Source organism: Lytechinus pictus, unplaced genomic scaffold, assembly GCF_037042905.1.
Source record: "Lytechinus pictus isolate F3 Inbred unplaced genomic scaffold, Lp3.0 scaffold_62, whole genome shotgun sequence".
NCBI classification, from domain to species: Eukaryota; Metazoa; Echinodermata; class Echinoidea; order Temnopleuroida; family Toxopneustidae; genus Lytechinus; species Lytechinus pictus.
The window spans coordinates 9,788-25,994 of NW_026974182.1; the positions used below are offsets into that span (position 1 = coordinate 9,788).

Sequence of the window (16,207 nt, forward strand, 5' to 3'; positions counted from 1 at the left end):
TATTCTTTCTTTGCCACTTTATTGTAGTTTTATAACGATTTGTTTTATTTTGGTCTCTCATACTTTGTGATATTTTATGTGGCATTGGTTTTAAGATTGTCTTCGGTCATCTCCATCAGCTTACATACCTTTTATGTTTTACTATGTATTTTAACACTAAAACTAAGTTTCAGGGCTTGCCTCTCATACAAGCATATAGCTTTTCTTGGATTTCTGTGTTTTCGGTACTTTTTGGACAAAGGCAGTTCGATCTATTGAGCAAAGTTCAAATTTGTTCTGTTTCCTATTTTGTAATCAATTTTCATGATTGACATGCTTTGTGATATATTTCACTATGTACAGAAAAATCAATTAATACAGTACAAAATATTTATTATGACAACTTTCAATGCCTCTCTGCATAGTACTTTTGATAACACCTCGTTTATATTAAACAAAACGCAATATTATTACTTTCATCAAAATTTAGTACATATCCAAATCAGATAATAATTAGAAATTTATTATATTTCATTATTCAAATACAGCACATAAATCATAAATTAATGAGTTTCCAGGAATTTCGTTAACACAATCAAATACATATTAATAAACTTCAGATCAGATTATTTCAATGAACTGCATTGACCCTATAATACAATACATAAAATGCAAATAAAAACCTTGCAATCAGCTGCGTGAATTAAAATATGCACGCCTTTACACACACACGCACACACCCACCCTCACATACTCGCATAAACACAACGAATCAATAACATTTGATCTTACACACACAGACACATCCTCATCCGTGCATGTTCGCACACCCCTTCTCAGCTACAAACGTCATATTAAACTCATCTTGTTTATCTTTCTCTCATTCTATCTGTTTCTTTCCCTATGATAGTAAGCAAATGAGCAAGGTATTCCTGCACAATCTCGTGAATTGTGAGACTTCAAATCTGAAAGAGTTTAACCACTTTCTACTCAAATAAAATTGTACCATAGGAAAGCGTTCTTGTTACTCTTTTACATTGGTTGTTTCTTTTGAATAAAATAATTTGATAAGTGAATTTCAGGCCTGAATATACGCCTCAAACGGAATTTTCTTCCTCTGTATATGTGGCACCTTTTAGATGGGTCAGCACCAACCTTTTCCATCAAGATACGAGAGGAAATTTCTGGAATTTCTGAGTAGCATAAAATCCAGAGTTCTGATTGGGTGAATAATGTTTTTAAAACAACAGGCGCGGGTAATTCGAAGAGGTTACCACATTGTGCGTGTGACCTTGCAGATGACCAGTGTGGAAACGTTGGAATTTGCGTGGGTGTGTGGTCTCTTTCACCAATCGGAGTGAAGTATTCTTGTTTTATAAGCTGGTAAATGTACTTGGCCTATGAAAAGCTGGCTGGTGACCCATCTAAAATACTTCTTCTTATAAAACTAATATTTAATATCATATTAAAGCTAAGATCTTCAGCTTTATCATAATCTAAAGATCATTCTGCCTCAAACACAAATTAAGTGTAAAACAACAACTTGAAATAAGTAAAATAATGCATGAAAATAATGCAAACACCCTCTAATCATGAATATCACTAGGATAAAAGAAGCTACTTTTTGAGGACCTGCCAACTGACTGCCTCTATCTAATCCTCCATTGAACAACATAGTTCAAAGTTCACAAAAATCATGAGGTCCATTCAATCATTCACCAAATAGTACATCAGCGAGATGGATTTCACCAGCCTTTTCTAGAGCAGTCTGCAAGGCTTTCAGCTCTGTATTCTTTGTTTGCTTCTTTCTCCACTTACGGAGCATTGAAAGAGTTCCCATGTAGGACACTCCTGTCTCTTTCATGTTCTCCTCAACGAAACGGTCGATATCCTCTGGTCCAAAGCCAAGAGACTTTCCCAAATTATGTATCTCTTGACGCGAGGCAAACTTTTCTGCAACGGTTTCTAGAATGTCATCAAAGTCCTTCTCTCGAGCTGGATTGATCCTAGATTATTTATTTGATAATGATTACAGGGTATAAATTCTTAAAAAACTGCTAATTTCTTCAATTACTGCCTTTCAACTCTTAAATTATTTCTAGTCATATCATTACATGTATGCTCCATTTCACTTCTTAAAAGTCAAGTCAATCCGAAAAAAATGTTGATTTGAGTCAGTAGAGAAGAACAATAGAGCAAGAAGTTTCATTCACTTGCAAATGCTCAAGGCAGCGTATATTCAACTAACAGAACCGATTATGTTCCCCCACTTCAATTCATGGCTGGTACTAAGCCTAAGTGTTTACCTTGACAGCCAATCACAGCTCGCCGCTTAGCGTCTTTTTTCTCTTTCTGTTCTATTTTTTTGCTCTAGCATTTCAATCATTCATGCGATTTCACTCCTATGAGATCATGTCGAAAAACTTCAGTTTGTTCGTTGTTAGGGCATTTAGAGAAAAATAAAAACAAGCATAACGCTGAAAATCTAACCAAAATCACCTGTAAAATGAGAAAGTTATGTAATTTTTTAAGTTTCGCTTATTTTTCACAAAATAGTAATATGCACAACTCAGTGACATGCAAATGAGAGATGATGATATCCCTCATTCACAATTTTTTTTTTGCTTTTTGTATTATGTGAATTGTATAATATTTCAATTTCAAAGGTTTTCACAATAAGAACCAAGTTGACTGAACCATAAAATGTTAAAACAATGGTATACCATATGCTCAGGGAGGACAAAAAACTGTTTCACGTGAGAACGGGGTGGGGGAGGATGAAAAAATATTTTTGCTATAATGAAATACAAGAGAAATAGTGATTAGGTGATGTCATTCAGTTTCCTAATTTGCATACCGACCAGTGTGAGCATACAACTATTTTGTAAAATATGCGATAGTATGAATTGTCATAACTTTCTTATTTTACACTTTTTAATGAAATTTTCTGCATTATGCTTGTGAGATTGTCTCTTCTTATTTAAAATCATCTTTCTTGTCTGAGCGAACTTTTTCTTCAATTGCGTCATGCAATCTTCAAGTTTTCAACTCCGAAAATGTTTTAACGGGTCTTGCTGGTGTTTTTATTGTTGCCATCTAATCTGGAAAGTAATACATGAAATTAAGGCTCTTCCGTAAGCTATGAATTACTTTGATTGCTTCCCTTTTTATTTTCATTTACAACAACACAAAGAGCATAACATCCCACATCTTAGTAATACTGGTGGTACACTGTGGATATCTCAACATGCTGTGCAATCAAAATCAGCAATGATTAAACTATTATAAGTATATTAAATGATCGTAACTTACTCTATGGTCCCCTCTCGTATTTGAATTGATGTCTGCTGCGTCTGTGAACTTGATGCACTGTGCTCTATTGCTACAAAAAACACGGCAAAAGTAATTAGATGTATGGCATCCTTTATTTCATTATACTGTACACATAGTTCAATTAAATCCAACAACATTTTATTTCCAAAGGTTAATTATTCATTAAAATACATTTATATAAGTTAGAATATAACGAAGGTGACAAGTGATAGCTCCTTGAATATCCATTTTTTACTCATTATGATAACGTTTTCCTTGCAAACCATGAATTCAAAAGTGGCTATTTAAAGCTATTATTTACTTTATCACATTTAAATAGGGCTAAAAGCAATGGTTTGTAAGTGAAAATTTAGTATACATGACGATTATATATAATTTATGTTCAATCTTGCTCATGATCTTGAAGTTGAAATTGAAATAAATCTATTTGAAACTTCACATTACATTCCGGATGAAATCAACTTACTAATTCACCTACATCCAAGATTACACAAAACATGATATCGTTAACTTAAACATGCTTTCCATTTTTTTAACATTCTCATTTGTATAATAATTTTTCATTATTGTTATGGCTGCATCATAGTCAGTGATTGTCTTGGGGAAAAGGATGTGCTTGAAAATTAATAATGTTCGCTCATATTTGTAGCTGTTACCTGAATCTAGTGGCGAAACCTTTTCTAATTTCTGAGGAATGTGAAAGTCTAACTCAAATAAACATTTGACCTCGAGTTTCTTGGTTTGTCCTGCTTTAATTGATACGGCAACGATATCAGGATGATTACCAAGATCCAGTTCAAAGTCCTCACAAATCCTGGTCAAACTCTTAAGTTTGCAGAATGCTACGACCTGTAGAGTAAAGTATTGTCATTTCTAATATCATTACGATTTTTGTTTTTGTGTTTAGCGTGTAGTCTTTGTAAAGGTCAAGTCCACCCAAGGAAATAAAATGTTTTGAATCAAAGAAAAATCAAACAAGCAACTTCTTTAAAATCAGATGTAAAATAAGAAAGTTACGACATTCTAAAATTTTGCTTATGGGTAAAAAAATATATATACATGCACAACTTAGTGACATGCAAATAAGAGTTTCGACGATGTCCATCATTTTCTATTTATTATCTCTTTTATTATTTGACTTACACAAACTTTTACTGATTTGACATAGAGGACAAACTTTACTGAATCATTTTGTTTTCTTTTTTGATGAAATTTTCAGTGTTATGCTTGTCGGTTTTTTCTCTTTTTATTCAAATTGACTTTTGTTTGGGTAGACTTGTCCTTTAAAGAATATTAGCAAGGAGCATTCCAAATAAAAATCTGGTTTGCTACATTTTAACGAGTTTAGTGATCATCAAGATCACCTCCAGGTGCGCTAAAAGAAAAGAGAGAGAAATGAGTGGGGGTGACTACCCTGTCCTGTAACCGTATTCTTACACCAGTGTTTTTATTGTTCTCTTGCTAAAGATCCATGTGTTAGGTGTTGCAAGAGAGTTTAGCGAGCAATGAAATATAATCAACCTTTTTCGCGGAAGAAGCGTTATAACGCTTATTGAGATTTATTCCATGCCCATCACACATATACGCGCACACCTCATGTAAGGATTTTTTTTAATGCCATCCAAACAATGTTTTTTTTTCGGCAGGAGCATGAGGGATGCAACCCCCGCTGTTAAGTTTGGTAGGGAGTGCGTTGTATCAGCCCCCCTGATATCGTGGTCATTTTTTAAATGTAATTTCGCAGAATAACACTCACACAGTCATTTATCATATGGGTCCAAAGTGGGAACGTGTGTGTGCAGTCTCATACACTCAAAATTTTAATTACCGGGCAAAACTTACAGACGATAAACATTTTTGATATTGTACTGGCCCTAGATAATGCAGATGTTCAGCAGTCAAAAAAAGAGGGACTCCTATTTTTAAATGGGCTTTTTATTTTAAAAAATACAGTAAAACGGTGATATCTTATAATTTTATATAACAATATCCTTATAACTGATAAACATGAAATGACGGTATCTTAATTTTCTAAATTGAAGCTTCAGTTGGGCAGAAATCGAAAGCTAACTTTTGATATATTTTAAGTTTGAATTTTTATTTCTAAAAATTATACAGAATAAGACATAACCACGCATTACAACAAATGTTCTAACCCTCACCTCATAAACACATTGTGTTCAATTAGTAATCAAAACATTTCATCTCATTACTAAACTTACAGCAGTGTCTCCAATTTGCTCGTTCTTGACATAACATCCCATTTCAAGATCAACTTCTGCCTCCTGTACGAGGACAAGTACGTCGATATGAGCAGGAATGAATCCTAGTTTCTTTTCCTTCTCTTCCACCTCCTGTTACCAAAGAAAACCATCCAGTATTATACCCGATGCAGAAACAGAATATACATATGGTGAATATATCACTAACATGACATGAAAGACGATATCGGGTATATTTATACAACATCATGATCATAAGTAGATTCAAGATCTACTTACATCTGTTATTGACAATTAATACCACCATCAAAAATATATTCATAGTAAGTTTCAAATAAAGAATTAAAAAGTGTAGTTTTATACTGTCCAGTATCTAAAAAGAAACAATTAAGAATTTGGTAAGGATGTCAAATACAAAGATTTACGCTTGGATTATCCGTTGGACCATGGACCTACTACTTGAAAAGTGGTAGGGCATTGAAAAGAAAAATCTTTTTTTAATAAGGTGATATACACATGTCACACGCGTTTAGTAGATCATTCATCCTACTATTTGTCATAAAATAAATGCTATGAATATTCCAATTATCGTGATTAGCAGATGGGCTTGGCAGGTTTTAAAATAGGCAGATACTGCTTTGACCTCTCGGTGTGAAATGGTGTACAAAAACGAATCTTCCAAGCCAGAATAGAAAAATAAGATTTTATAGGAAACCATGTGCATTAAATAACCCCCCCCCCCAAAAAAAAAAAGGCCCCTGCCCCCCCCCCCCCCCCGTCCTGGTGTCATGGCATTCTATCAGTTTTTAATTCCACTTTCAAATTAATCTTAATAGTTAGGGTTTTTTTAATAACTATTTTAAAAGAATTGATAAAGAAAAAATAATAAATAAACAATAGTCACGCTTGAATGCCCGATCCATGAACAATAAGACAACGATGATCTGTGATTTGATAATTCAATCAGTAAAAAAAAAAACAGTCAGTCCTCCTTAATGTAACAGAGTCTTAGTTAAGAGGCGACGCACATGATAACAGTGATATCACAACTACTCTCCCAGACTTAAATGTCGTATTATCGTAGAGGTGGGATATGTATAGTCTATCGTTAATCTTTGGGAATCACTGAAGTCACCTCAGAGAAATTGACGTCTTTTAAGCATTATTATGGACATTTATGTTCGCATCTCATCTTCGGTTGCGTTTAGGACGTTGGCCATATATAGACCCACTTATTGTCAAGAAACAGACATTCATATGACATCTTTGTGACCGAGTTTTCTTCATTATTGGAATCTGTTATAATTGATCAGCGCCAAGTCATCTTCAAGGGACGAGAAGCGTCGTGGCCCAGTGGATTAGTCTCCGGACTTTGTAACAGAGGGTCGTGGGTTCAAATCCCAGCCATGGCGTAATTTCCTTCTGCAAGGAATTCATCCACAGTGTGCTGCACTCGACCCAGGTGAGGTAAATGGGTACCAGCAGGAAGTAATTCCTCAAAAAGCTCTGTCCACCGAATAGGTAGCCTAGCTTAGCCGGGTATTAATAATAGCAGGAACAGTTTTCGGAACTGAAGTAGACTAGAGGCTGTTACGATACTGCAACAAATAACAATGAAAATTTAGTTTTAAATTTGATTTCCTTTTCTTTTAATACAGGAAAAAAATTATGAATACACTAAAAAATACAAAAAAAATGATAATCTTACATCTCTTGAATGTCAGTTCTGATTATAATCCAAAGCTATGATAGTCCTGTATTGAATCCAGATAAAATCCACGTTGGTCGCACGCAAAGGGTTAAATTAAAGTTCACAATGATAGCGATGATGAAATTGATGTTGAAGCACGATGAATAACAAGAGTCACTGTGTGAATCCATGTTGATTTTTTTGACCTACTGGACCACTGACTGTCCTTTAACTTGTCCTTAAGAATTATTTGACCCTTTAAACCATTTTTAGATACCAAAGTCGTATTTTCTAGGTTTATATTATACAAAGTTTTAGGGGGGTTTTACGTATCAGCAGCCATTTATTATTTTTTGGAAACCATTTTTTTTTACTTACCAATTTTCATGAATGGCGGCCATTTTGGAAGCCATCTTGGAATACGGAAAACCCCCAATGAGGATACATGAGCACTTTTAGTATGTTATTTTAGACATATTCCCGGACCTATCCTGAAAAAAAAATCATCTCACCTGAAATTTCATTTCTAAAGCCTATTTTGGTCTAATGCTCTTGGTTAATAAGCATTTTCAAAATATGCTAAAGTGATAAGCGACAAAAAAAATATGAATTGATGAAAATATATATATTTTGCAGTTACGAAGTACCATTAGAAATTTTGAATGGTCGCATGTTATAAGGTGGTTCAATTTGCCGAACAGTGTAAAACTGATCCCAAATATAGTTTTTTATATGTTATAGGTATTACCATTCTGTAAATAATGAAAAAAAATGAAGTCTCAATTACCTTTATTTTTCCTGAAAATGAATAATTGACAGCTAATTATTACACAGACTTCAATGTAAATATATATTTTGAAATGTGTTTTTCTCAAATTGGACCTGCTGCACATAAAGTGGTTTCAAAATTTAATGCAATATTAGATCACCCTAGTATTTTGCAGTTTTAATCTTGTAACACCAATAATTAGATCTGTAACAAAAACCGAATAATTATATGTTATTGTATGCATATTGATTACACTAATTAATTAATATTTCATTTCAAATTTCTGCCCCAATAATGCATGTCACCGTTTATATGCTTGGAAAAATGCATGGCACCGTGTGGAAAATTGTACATCCGCCACTCTTTTTGCATACCAAACTTTTGGAATGCGACCGAATGCTTGTTCCCCTATCCCAAATGTGTTAACGTCATTACACTAAATGTAATCAATAGGTTGTGGGCATTAGAGGAATTTATCACCCTCAATTAACGGACTAGGATAAAACTGAATATTCAAATAAATCAACAGCATGTGGTATGAATTAAAATGTAATGTCTAAAACTAGCAGTTAGAAGGTACGGGGACATACCTATCCCTTGGGCCGACAACACATTTTAAAGCGAGCTTTAATTTAAAAGTCGTTGTCGAAGTACACATAAGTCCTAATATTAAACTGGTTCGTTACAGCGAATTGAAGACATTGATCAGGGCTTTTGCTAATTAGTCGGGCCGCGTGCGTTGCGAAATCACTCGGGTTTTGGATTTTTGTCGATTGTTTTGGATTTCGATACGATTTTATTTTTCTAACGGCGTCCTCAATGGGAAAAACGCTGGGAAAATAAAATGAAATTGAAATTCCCATATGCAGACATGCCTGGCCCCATGGCGGGACCCGGCCGCGGTTGGACACGAAGTGCATCGATAGCATGGAGCAAGCTAAATTTAGTCGAGCCGAGGTAGATCCAACGTTACAGTGCTGGCTGCTCCACCCATGAATCAATTCGAGAGCGAGAGCATAGACAATGCAATGTAAAACATGAATAACAAATAATATTGAGGATTTTTGTATTACCCGTCACTCTCTGAAGTCGCGTCTTCTGTTTGCTTTATGTTTCCAATCCGAGTTTAATCTAGGCTAGTTTTCAGTACGGTATGATAATTTGCATTTTCGTCATGCGAATTTTTACCGTGCCAGCGATTTTTATTTCTCTGGAGGAAGAGTGAGGACTATTATAAGACCTGTATTAAGACTGGAAACGAAGTATACGAATTATGATATACTGGAATATTGGTCTGATAATTCTCTCTGATTTGCAATTTCGGCGTGCGAGAATCATACCCGAACGATTGTTTTATTCCTCTAGAAGAAGAGAATACCGTAGACCTTAGAAGTTCGTGTGCTTGTGACCAATAACTTCAGTTCAATACCTCACGATCAAAATCGAGTGTGCGGAGAGAGAAGTACATGTTGGGGGTAAATGGGAGATAACGATATGGAGTGTACACAAAATTCAACAGAAATCAGATCAAATATGTGGAATGTGATTATGTTGAAACAGTAGTCAAGATTCGCTTGTTATAGTAGTCCAGTACATTTTATTTAAGGCACTTGCCGGCTTAAAACGACAACCGAATTTCAATTTTATTTTCCCAGCGTTTTAGTCCCATTGAAGACACCGTTAGAAAAAAAAATCGCATTGAAATCCAAAAAATCGCCAAAAGTCGAAAACCCTAGTTATTTTGCACGCGCACGCGACCCGACTGATTAACATAAGCCTTGATCAGCGAAAGGGTTTTGAATTTCTGTTAAAGGACAGGTCAACCCCATTTTGTAAAAAAAAAAATCATACAATTGAAAATTTCATAAAATCGGATGTTGAATTAAAAAAAGTTAGGACATATTCAGGTTTTGGAAAAAAAATCGCAGTAAATTTACATTAACGTCCTGGTATGTATGCAAATGGGGAGCTTAATGACACCATCCACTCACTATTTTTTTTGTATTCAATTTCAAGAAAATATTTTAATTGTCTTCCCATTGTCATGTGAAACAAAGATTTAGTCCTCCCTGAACATATGTATTGTTTCCAAATTTAATGGTTTAACAGGATGGTCCTTGTAGAACCTGTAAAATTTGAAATAATATACAATTCAAACAACACAAAAATAAAATAGTCGGTGAGGGACATCATCAACTCTCTCACTTGCATATCACTGAGTTGCGCATTTATCTGTTTTTGTCAAAAATAAGCAAAACTTTAAAATGTCATAACTTCCTTTAATATTTCCTATCCGATTTTTATAAAAGTTTTCAGTGTTATGCTTCTTTTGTTCTTTTTATTTATTTTGTTAAAATCATTTTTTTGGGGGGTTGACTTGGCATTTAAGAAGAAGGTGAATAGAATGAACCTTGTTCCCCTTCACATCGTCCAATAGATGTGCATGTAATATAACGGGTGTCTTAGCTAGGGGCAGGTTCATCTGTTTAAACGGCCAAAAGCACATCCTCTTTCCGCGGAAGAAGAAGTTCGTGATCCTGATCTTAATCTTTGCCCACGAAAAATGATCCATCTTGAGTTCGAGTACGTCCTTCATGATCTTACAGCTGGGTATTCCAGACCTTGACAGTACTTTCCGTTCTTTAACAACCGCATCTGCATTGGAAAAGAATGAAATGGTTAAGGAATATATGATGAAAGGAAATAATATTTGCGAACGCGAATTAAGGACAAGAAATCGCTAAAGGGGTAAGTTCATCCTGATTGGTTTTGATAAAAGCAGAACAAATAAAGAAAATGTTGATTGAAAGTTAGTGTGGGTTTGATGAAAATCCATCAAAGAATAACATTAAACCTTTCTTTTTTGTGACGTCACAGACGAAAAGCTCCCCCATTTACGTCGTGTGATATGAATTCCCAAAGCTCTCTTTTCTCAGAAATTTTTTATTTACATATATTTTTTTGAGGTGTTTTTTTCATCAGAAACATCATTTCATACCCCCTTATCTATAAATATATATATATATATATATATATATATATATATATTCATTTATCATATTTTACTTAAAATATGTGTAGGCCTATCATTCCCATTGAATTCATGAGCTATTGGATTTATATTACATGATATCAGGGTGAACTTTTAGGGTTTAAAGTTAAGAAATTTAATTTACGCGTCACACAATGGCCCGAATTCGCAAAGGTGGTTTTGAAAACCCACGGTTGAGTCCATGGTTTAAGCAGATTTCCTGTATAAATTACACTTAATTTAGCGCCTATCGGGCGCGTGTATACAACATTTCCAATGCTGATGCGCACATTTTTCACAGTGCGCCAAATTGACGCTTGTTACCATGGTTAGATACGCTTTTTATTCATAAGTCCACTGTTTGAAGAGTGGACCACATGAAACACAAATAAGTATGGTTTTTGCTGAAAACATCCTGATCACTTGCAAAGTCTTGAATATAATCTTCAACATGTCCATGTTATGTTTAAAGGGATCGTTTAACATTGTGAGAAGCTGATTAAAAAAATTCTCAAATTAAGATGAATTATGTTTATGAGTTTATGTATTTGTTCTAAGAAACCCTGGAAATCATCTTTATTTTGGATGAAAAGCTGTTAGTAGGTGGGAAAATGTGATTATATTGGAACCCGTCTACCAGACGATTTCCCAAATTACTGTGACTTCCCGATTTGAAATTAAAATGGTATGCCTCCCTCTGCGTTGAGATCGTAACGGGCACGCAAGCCAGAACTGTCAATCAACCAACAGTGAATTGGGGGCAAGGCCGCTCCGGCCGGCATGCACTGAGAATTGTAAACATTACATGCAGCGCATGTTCTCTGCTGGCTCGCTTCTTTAGTGCCTTGCCGGTTCTCGTCGAAGCAGAGAAAGTAGTATGAAAGATAAAAAGCAGATTCTGATAGCGCAACAAAATATACGTACAGACCATCTAAGATAAGAAAAATGCAGACTTACTGACTCCTCGCCGGTATGGTAGTAATGATGCAAATTTGGGTCGATGTATTAAATGAAGATAAATCGAAAGTATAGCACTAGAAAAAAATATGTGCGACCCAGAACATATCATACATGTAATGAGAATAGAATAAGGACATGTGGTCTCTCGAGCTCTGCGTGTGTCGTGAGCTGAGGCATGGACTATGGCCAGCTGAGGGAAGGATGGCTTCATCCCATGCATGAACGTTTCATAGTTTATGTGGGTATGCAAATTACTTGGTATTACGTAAGACTTCCCATATCGCTCGAAAAATTAACATAGTGGAGGACATTCATTTTTGTCTCACCTGCATAGCAGAGTGAGACTATAGGCGCCGCTTTTCCGACGGCGACGGCGGCGGCGACGGCGACGGCGACGGCGGCGGCGGCGGCGGCGTCAACACCAAATCTTAACCTGAGGTTTAGTTTTTGAAATGACAGCATAACTTAGAAAGTATATGGACCTAGTTCATGAAACTTGGCCATAAGGTTAATCAAGTATTACTGAACATCCTGCCTGAGTTTCATGTCACATGACCAAGGTCAAAGGTCATTTAGGGTCAATGAACTTAGACCATGTTGGGGGAATCAACATCAAAATCTTAACCTAAGGTTAAGTTTTTGAAATGTCATCATAACTTAGAAAATATATGGACCTAGTTCATGAAACTTATACATAAGGTTAATCAAGTATCACTGAACATCCTGCATGAGTTTCACATCACATGACCAAGGTCAAAGGTCATTTAGGGTCAATGAACTTTGGCCGAATTGGGGGTATCTGTTGAATTACCATCATAACTTTGAAAGTTTATGGATCTGATTCATGAAACTTGGACATAATAGTAATCAAGTATTACTGAACATCCTGTGCAAGTTTCAGGTCACATGATCAAGGTCAAAGGTCATTTAGGGTCAACGAACTTTGGCCAAATTGGGGTATTTGTTGAATTACAGCCATAAATTTGAAAGTGTGTTGGTCTAGTTCATAAAACTTGGACATAATAGTAATCAAGTATCACTGAACATCCTGTGCGAGTTTCAGGTCACATGATCAAGGTCAAAGGTCATGTAAGGTCAAAGAACTTTGGCCACGTTGGGGGTATTTGTTGAATTGCCATCATATCTCTATAAGTGTATTGGTCTAGTTCATAAAACGTGGAAATAAGAGTAACCAAGTATCACTGAACATCTTGTGCGAGTTATAGTAGTTTTCAAAATCAGCACTGCTGATATATTGAATCGCGTGATGCAGGTGAGACGGCCAGAGGCATTCCACTTGTTTATTTTGCAGTCACATGATTATAGCATTTCATTTATTTAAGACTGTTTCTCTGATGGGCCGAGCACCTTTTTGAGAGCAGTAATCAAAATTTGTATAGTAAATATGCCATATTTTTGTCCACGTGTACTCCCTTCCTTTGAACGCGAGGTCCTTTCTTCTTTTTTTTTTGCTTGACAAATTTTTGGCGAAATACCTTCAATTTTTAGATGAAAACCTTTTTTTTTTCTTTTTTTCTTTTTGCTTGTCAAAATTTTCTCATGAATTGTGCCCCGGCCCTCCCTTTAGAAAAACCTGGATGCACCCCCGCACAACGTAAACTGTTTGGTTTCTCCCCCCCCCCCCTCCAACACATAACGGCACAGCCCAACAACCAATGTAACGAACATTTCTATAATAAAAAGAGTTGGTGCAACATAAAATATATAAAATATAAAGGTATATGCTGAGGATAAGGACATAAATAATAATTGCAGTCTGTGGCCGGCGGCGAAAGCATAAAAATATTAGATTCTGGATTTGCGGTGTTGAAGCATGATCTTCCGCCGCCAGTGCCAGAATGTATATTTTTTACGTCCTTCGGCGGGGGGGGGGGGGGGGGTAAGAAATATTTCCATCCACATTTTTTCCACATTGGCTAATAAATGCTTATTATCATTTGGGGGGGGGGAGATGTCCCATGCAACTAAAGTCTGAATTTGTAAGTACATCGTAGCTTTATTATTACAATCATGGACCTACTATGGCCTAAATTAATGATGCGAGCGCGAAGCGCAAGGTAATTTTTTTTTTTATATTCCGCCTTGAAAAGAAATATAGAAACGCGCACTTTTTTATGAACATGAACATCTTAAAAGGGTCATTCTACTCACTTTTGGTAATCACGCAGGGTATGTTCATCTTAAACAATTTGATTTGATTTATTGTTCTCGTAAATGCGTATTAGCATTTTCATAACAAAAGAAACATAATATCGTTTAAAATTTTGGCATGAATCATAGACTGTACTTATTAAAAACATGATTCAACCCACACACAGCAAATGATCCACACCCAACTTATTATGATATTAACAATTAGGATCGATGATTGTCATTATAAGCATATTGCTTGGAAAAAAATGACTGAAAACTCGAGATTCAAACTTATTAAATTGCATTGATTATACAACAGAATGGTGCGAGCGCGGAGCACGAAGCACGAGTTGAAAATTGTTAAAATTTTGACATGAAGAGCTGTTCAAATCGGGTCATTCTAATCAAATACGGTCTTATGGTAAGTATAAAGTTTATACGCCAAGCGAGCTGATATTTGTTGAAATTAAGATCTTAATACGAAACATTGTATAAACTGTTCTGGAACATTGCTACATATTTTCCTAAATACTGATAAGTGTAAAACGCAAGCTGATCTCGTTCCTCTTTCCTTTTTTCATTCACTTTTCTTCTTCTTATATCCTTTCTTATTGTTCCTCTCTATTTCCCCTTTCTCTAGGCATAGATAGCAAAGCCCCAATAAACTCCAAAATCCTGAGACGTCCAGATGGTATTTTGTCAAAAAATATGAAGTCGCCACCTAAAAATGTCACTTTAATCCGATTTTAAAAAAATGTGGATAGATACATGCAGGGTTCGGCGACAGGGCATATAAAGTTTAGGAATAAAATAAAGAAATGCGAGTAAACGCAAAGAGTTGAGTTTGAAAGGTTTCTCGATTTTATATTAAAATCCTACATTTTCATTTCAATAGCATGTTCTTGATATTCCTTATAACCCCTTATAGCATTGCATTATGAAGGGTTATATATAGATATTCTCGTGATGCACATCGGTGTTTCCATTCCTCCCGAAATTCCGAAAATTTCGGGAAATTTGACCTTTTCCAGGAAAGGTTCCGAAAACAAATCCATGCAGGAAATTTCGGGAAATCCGAAGATTACAAGTAAACAATAATTAAACATAGCAACTATCAACATTCATGTTATATTTTTTAAATTGTTTGCCGAAAATTTTCTGCTCGCGCTCTGCGCTCGCATTTCGTAATTTTGTTAATCTTTTAAATAGGGCGTGAATAAAAGGGTTTTAATTCCTAAATTTTGGTCACTTTGACCAAGTTTCGGCTGGCTACATTTTTGTACGATTTTTGTTAAAATCAAACTAAAAATTCTAGGAAATGTCTATAAATTCGAGAAGTTTGTTTTGGATCTGTGGAAACACCGATGCACATGGCCCTTGTAAGCGGGGGTGCTAAATCACCTCAAAGATTTATATGGGGGTAATGTACAAGTTTGATCCAAACACCTTCATTTTGGTGCGGAAATTTTTTTTTTTGATTGTGTGATTATTTTGTTTTAAATTTTGAGTATTTTCCTTTGTCAAAACTGCTATTTTGGTATTATTAGTTTTAGTAAACATGTGATATTAATCTTTTTCTTATTTAATATAGTTCCACATTTTCCTTTCTTTTCTTTTCTTTTCTTTCTTTCCCTCTTCCTTTTTAAGGGGGTAACTGCCCGACTCATCGAAAATTTAGGAGGGCGTGCCCCCTCCCCTCGCTTTCAGTTATCGCTACCTTTCCCATTTCCTTCGTTAGTCTGCAAACCTTATTTCGACGTCAAAGAGTCCACTCTATTGTTCTACAACACAACAAACATGACGAAAGAAAGAAGATTGGGGGAGAGAAGTAAAATGAAAGGATCTGAAAACGATAATAAAACGACGTGTGACAAGGTTGAATTCTCTTATTCACAAAGTGAAACCCTGGACATGGGGGGGGGGGGGGGTTGTCTGAACATGTCGTGATTTTTGAAATCTTGAAATGAACATCATTACATAATTTGAAATATAAACAGAGAAAAAAGACAAACAAGAACATAGCAGACATTTTCGTTTCTAATATTAAAATGTCCTTTGTTTTTTTTCTC

The 16,207-nt window shown here is 35.3% G+C and overlaps 1 protein-coding gene across 1 annotated transcript in view; it reads right to left on the reverse strand.

The window, feature by feature from the left end:
* Nucleotides 1–560: 560 nt before the first annotated feature.
* LOC129266960 (uncharacterized) overlaps nt 561–16,207 on the reverse strand; it is a 39,749-nt gene continuing 24,102 nt past the window's right edge. Inside the window, exons 9-13 of the mRNA XM_064115461.1 lie at nt 10,404–10,648; nt 5,535–5,666; nt 3,969–4,161; nt 3,292–3,361; nt 561–1,985 (exon numbers count right to left, since the gene is read on the reverse strand). Of these exons, the coding sequence (XP_063971531.1) occupies nt 1,691–1,985; nt 3,292–3,361; nt 3,969–4,161; nt 5,535–5,666; nt 10,404–10,648 (935 nt within the window). The 3' untranslated portion in view covers nt 561–1,690. The remainder of the gene's footprint in view (nt 1,986–3,291; nt 3,362–3,968; nt 4,162–5,534; nt 5,667–10,403; nt 10,649–16,207) is intronic.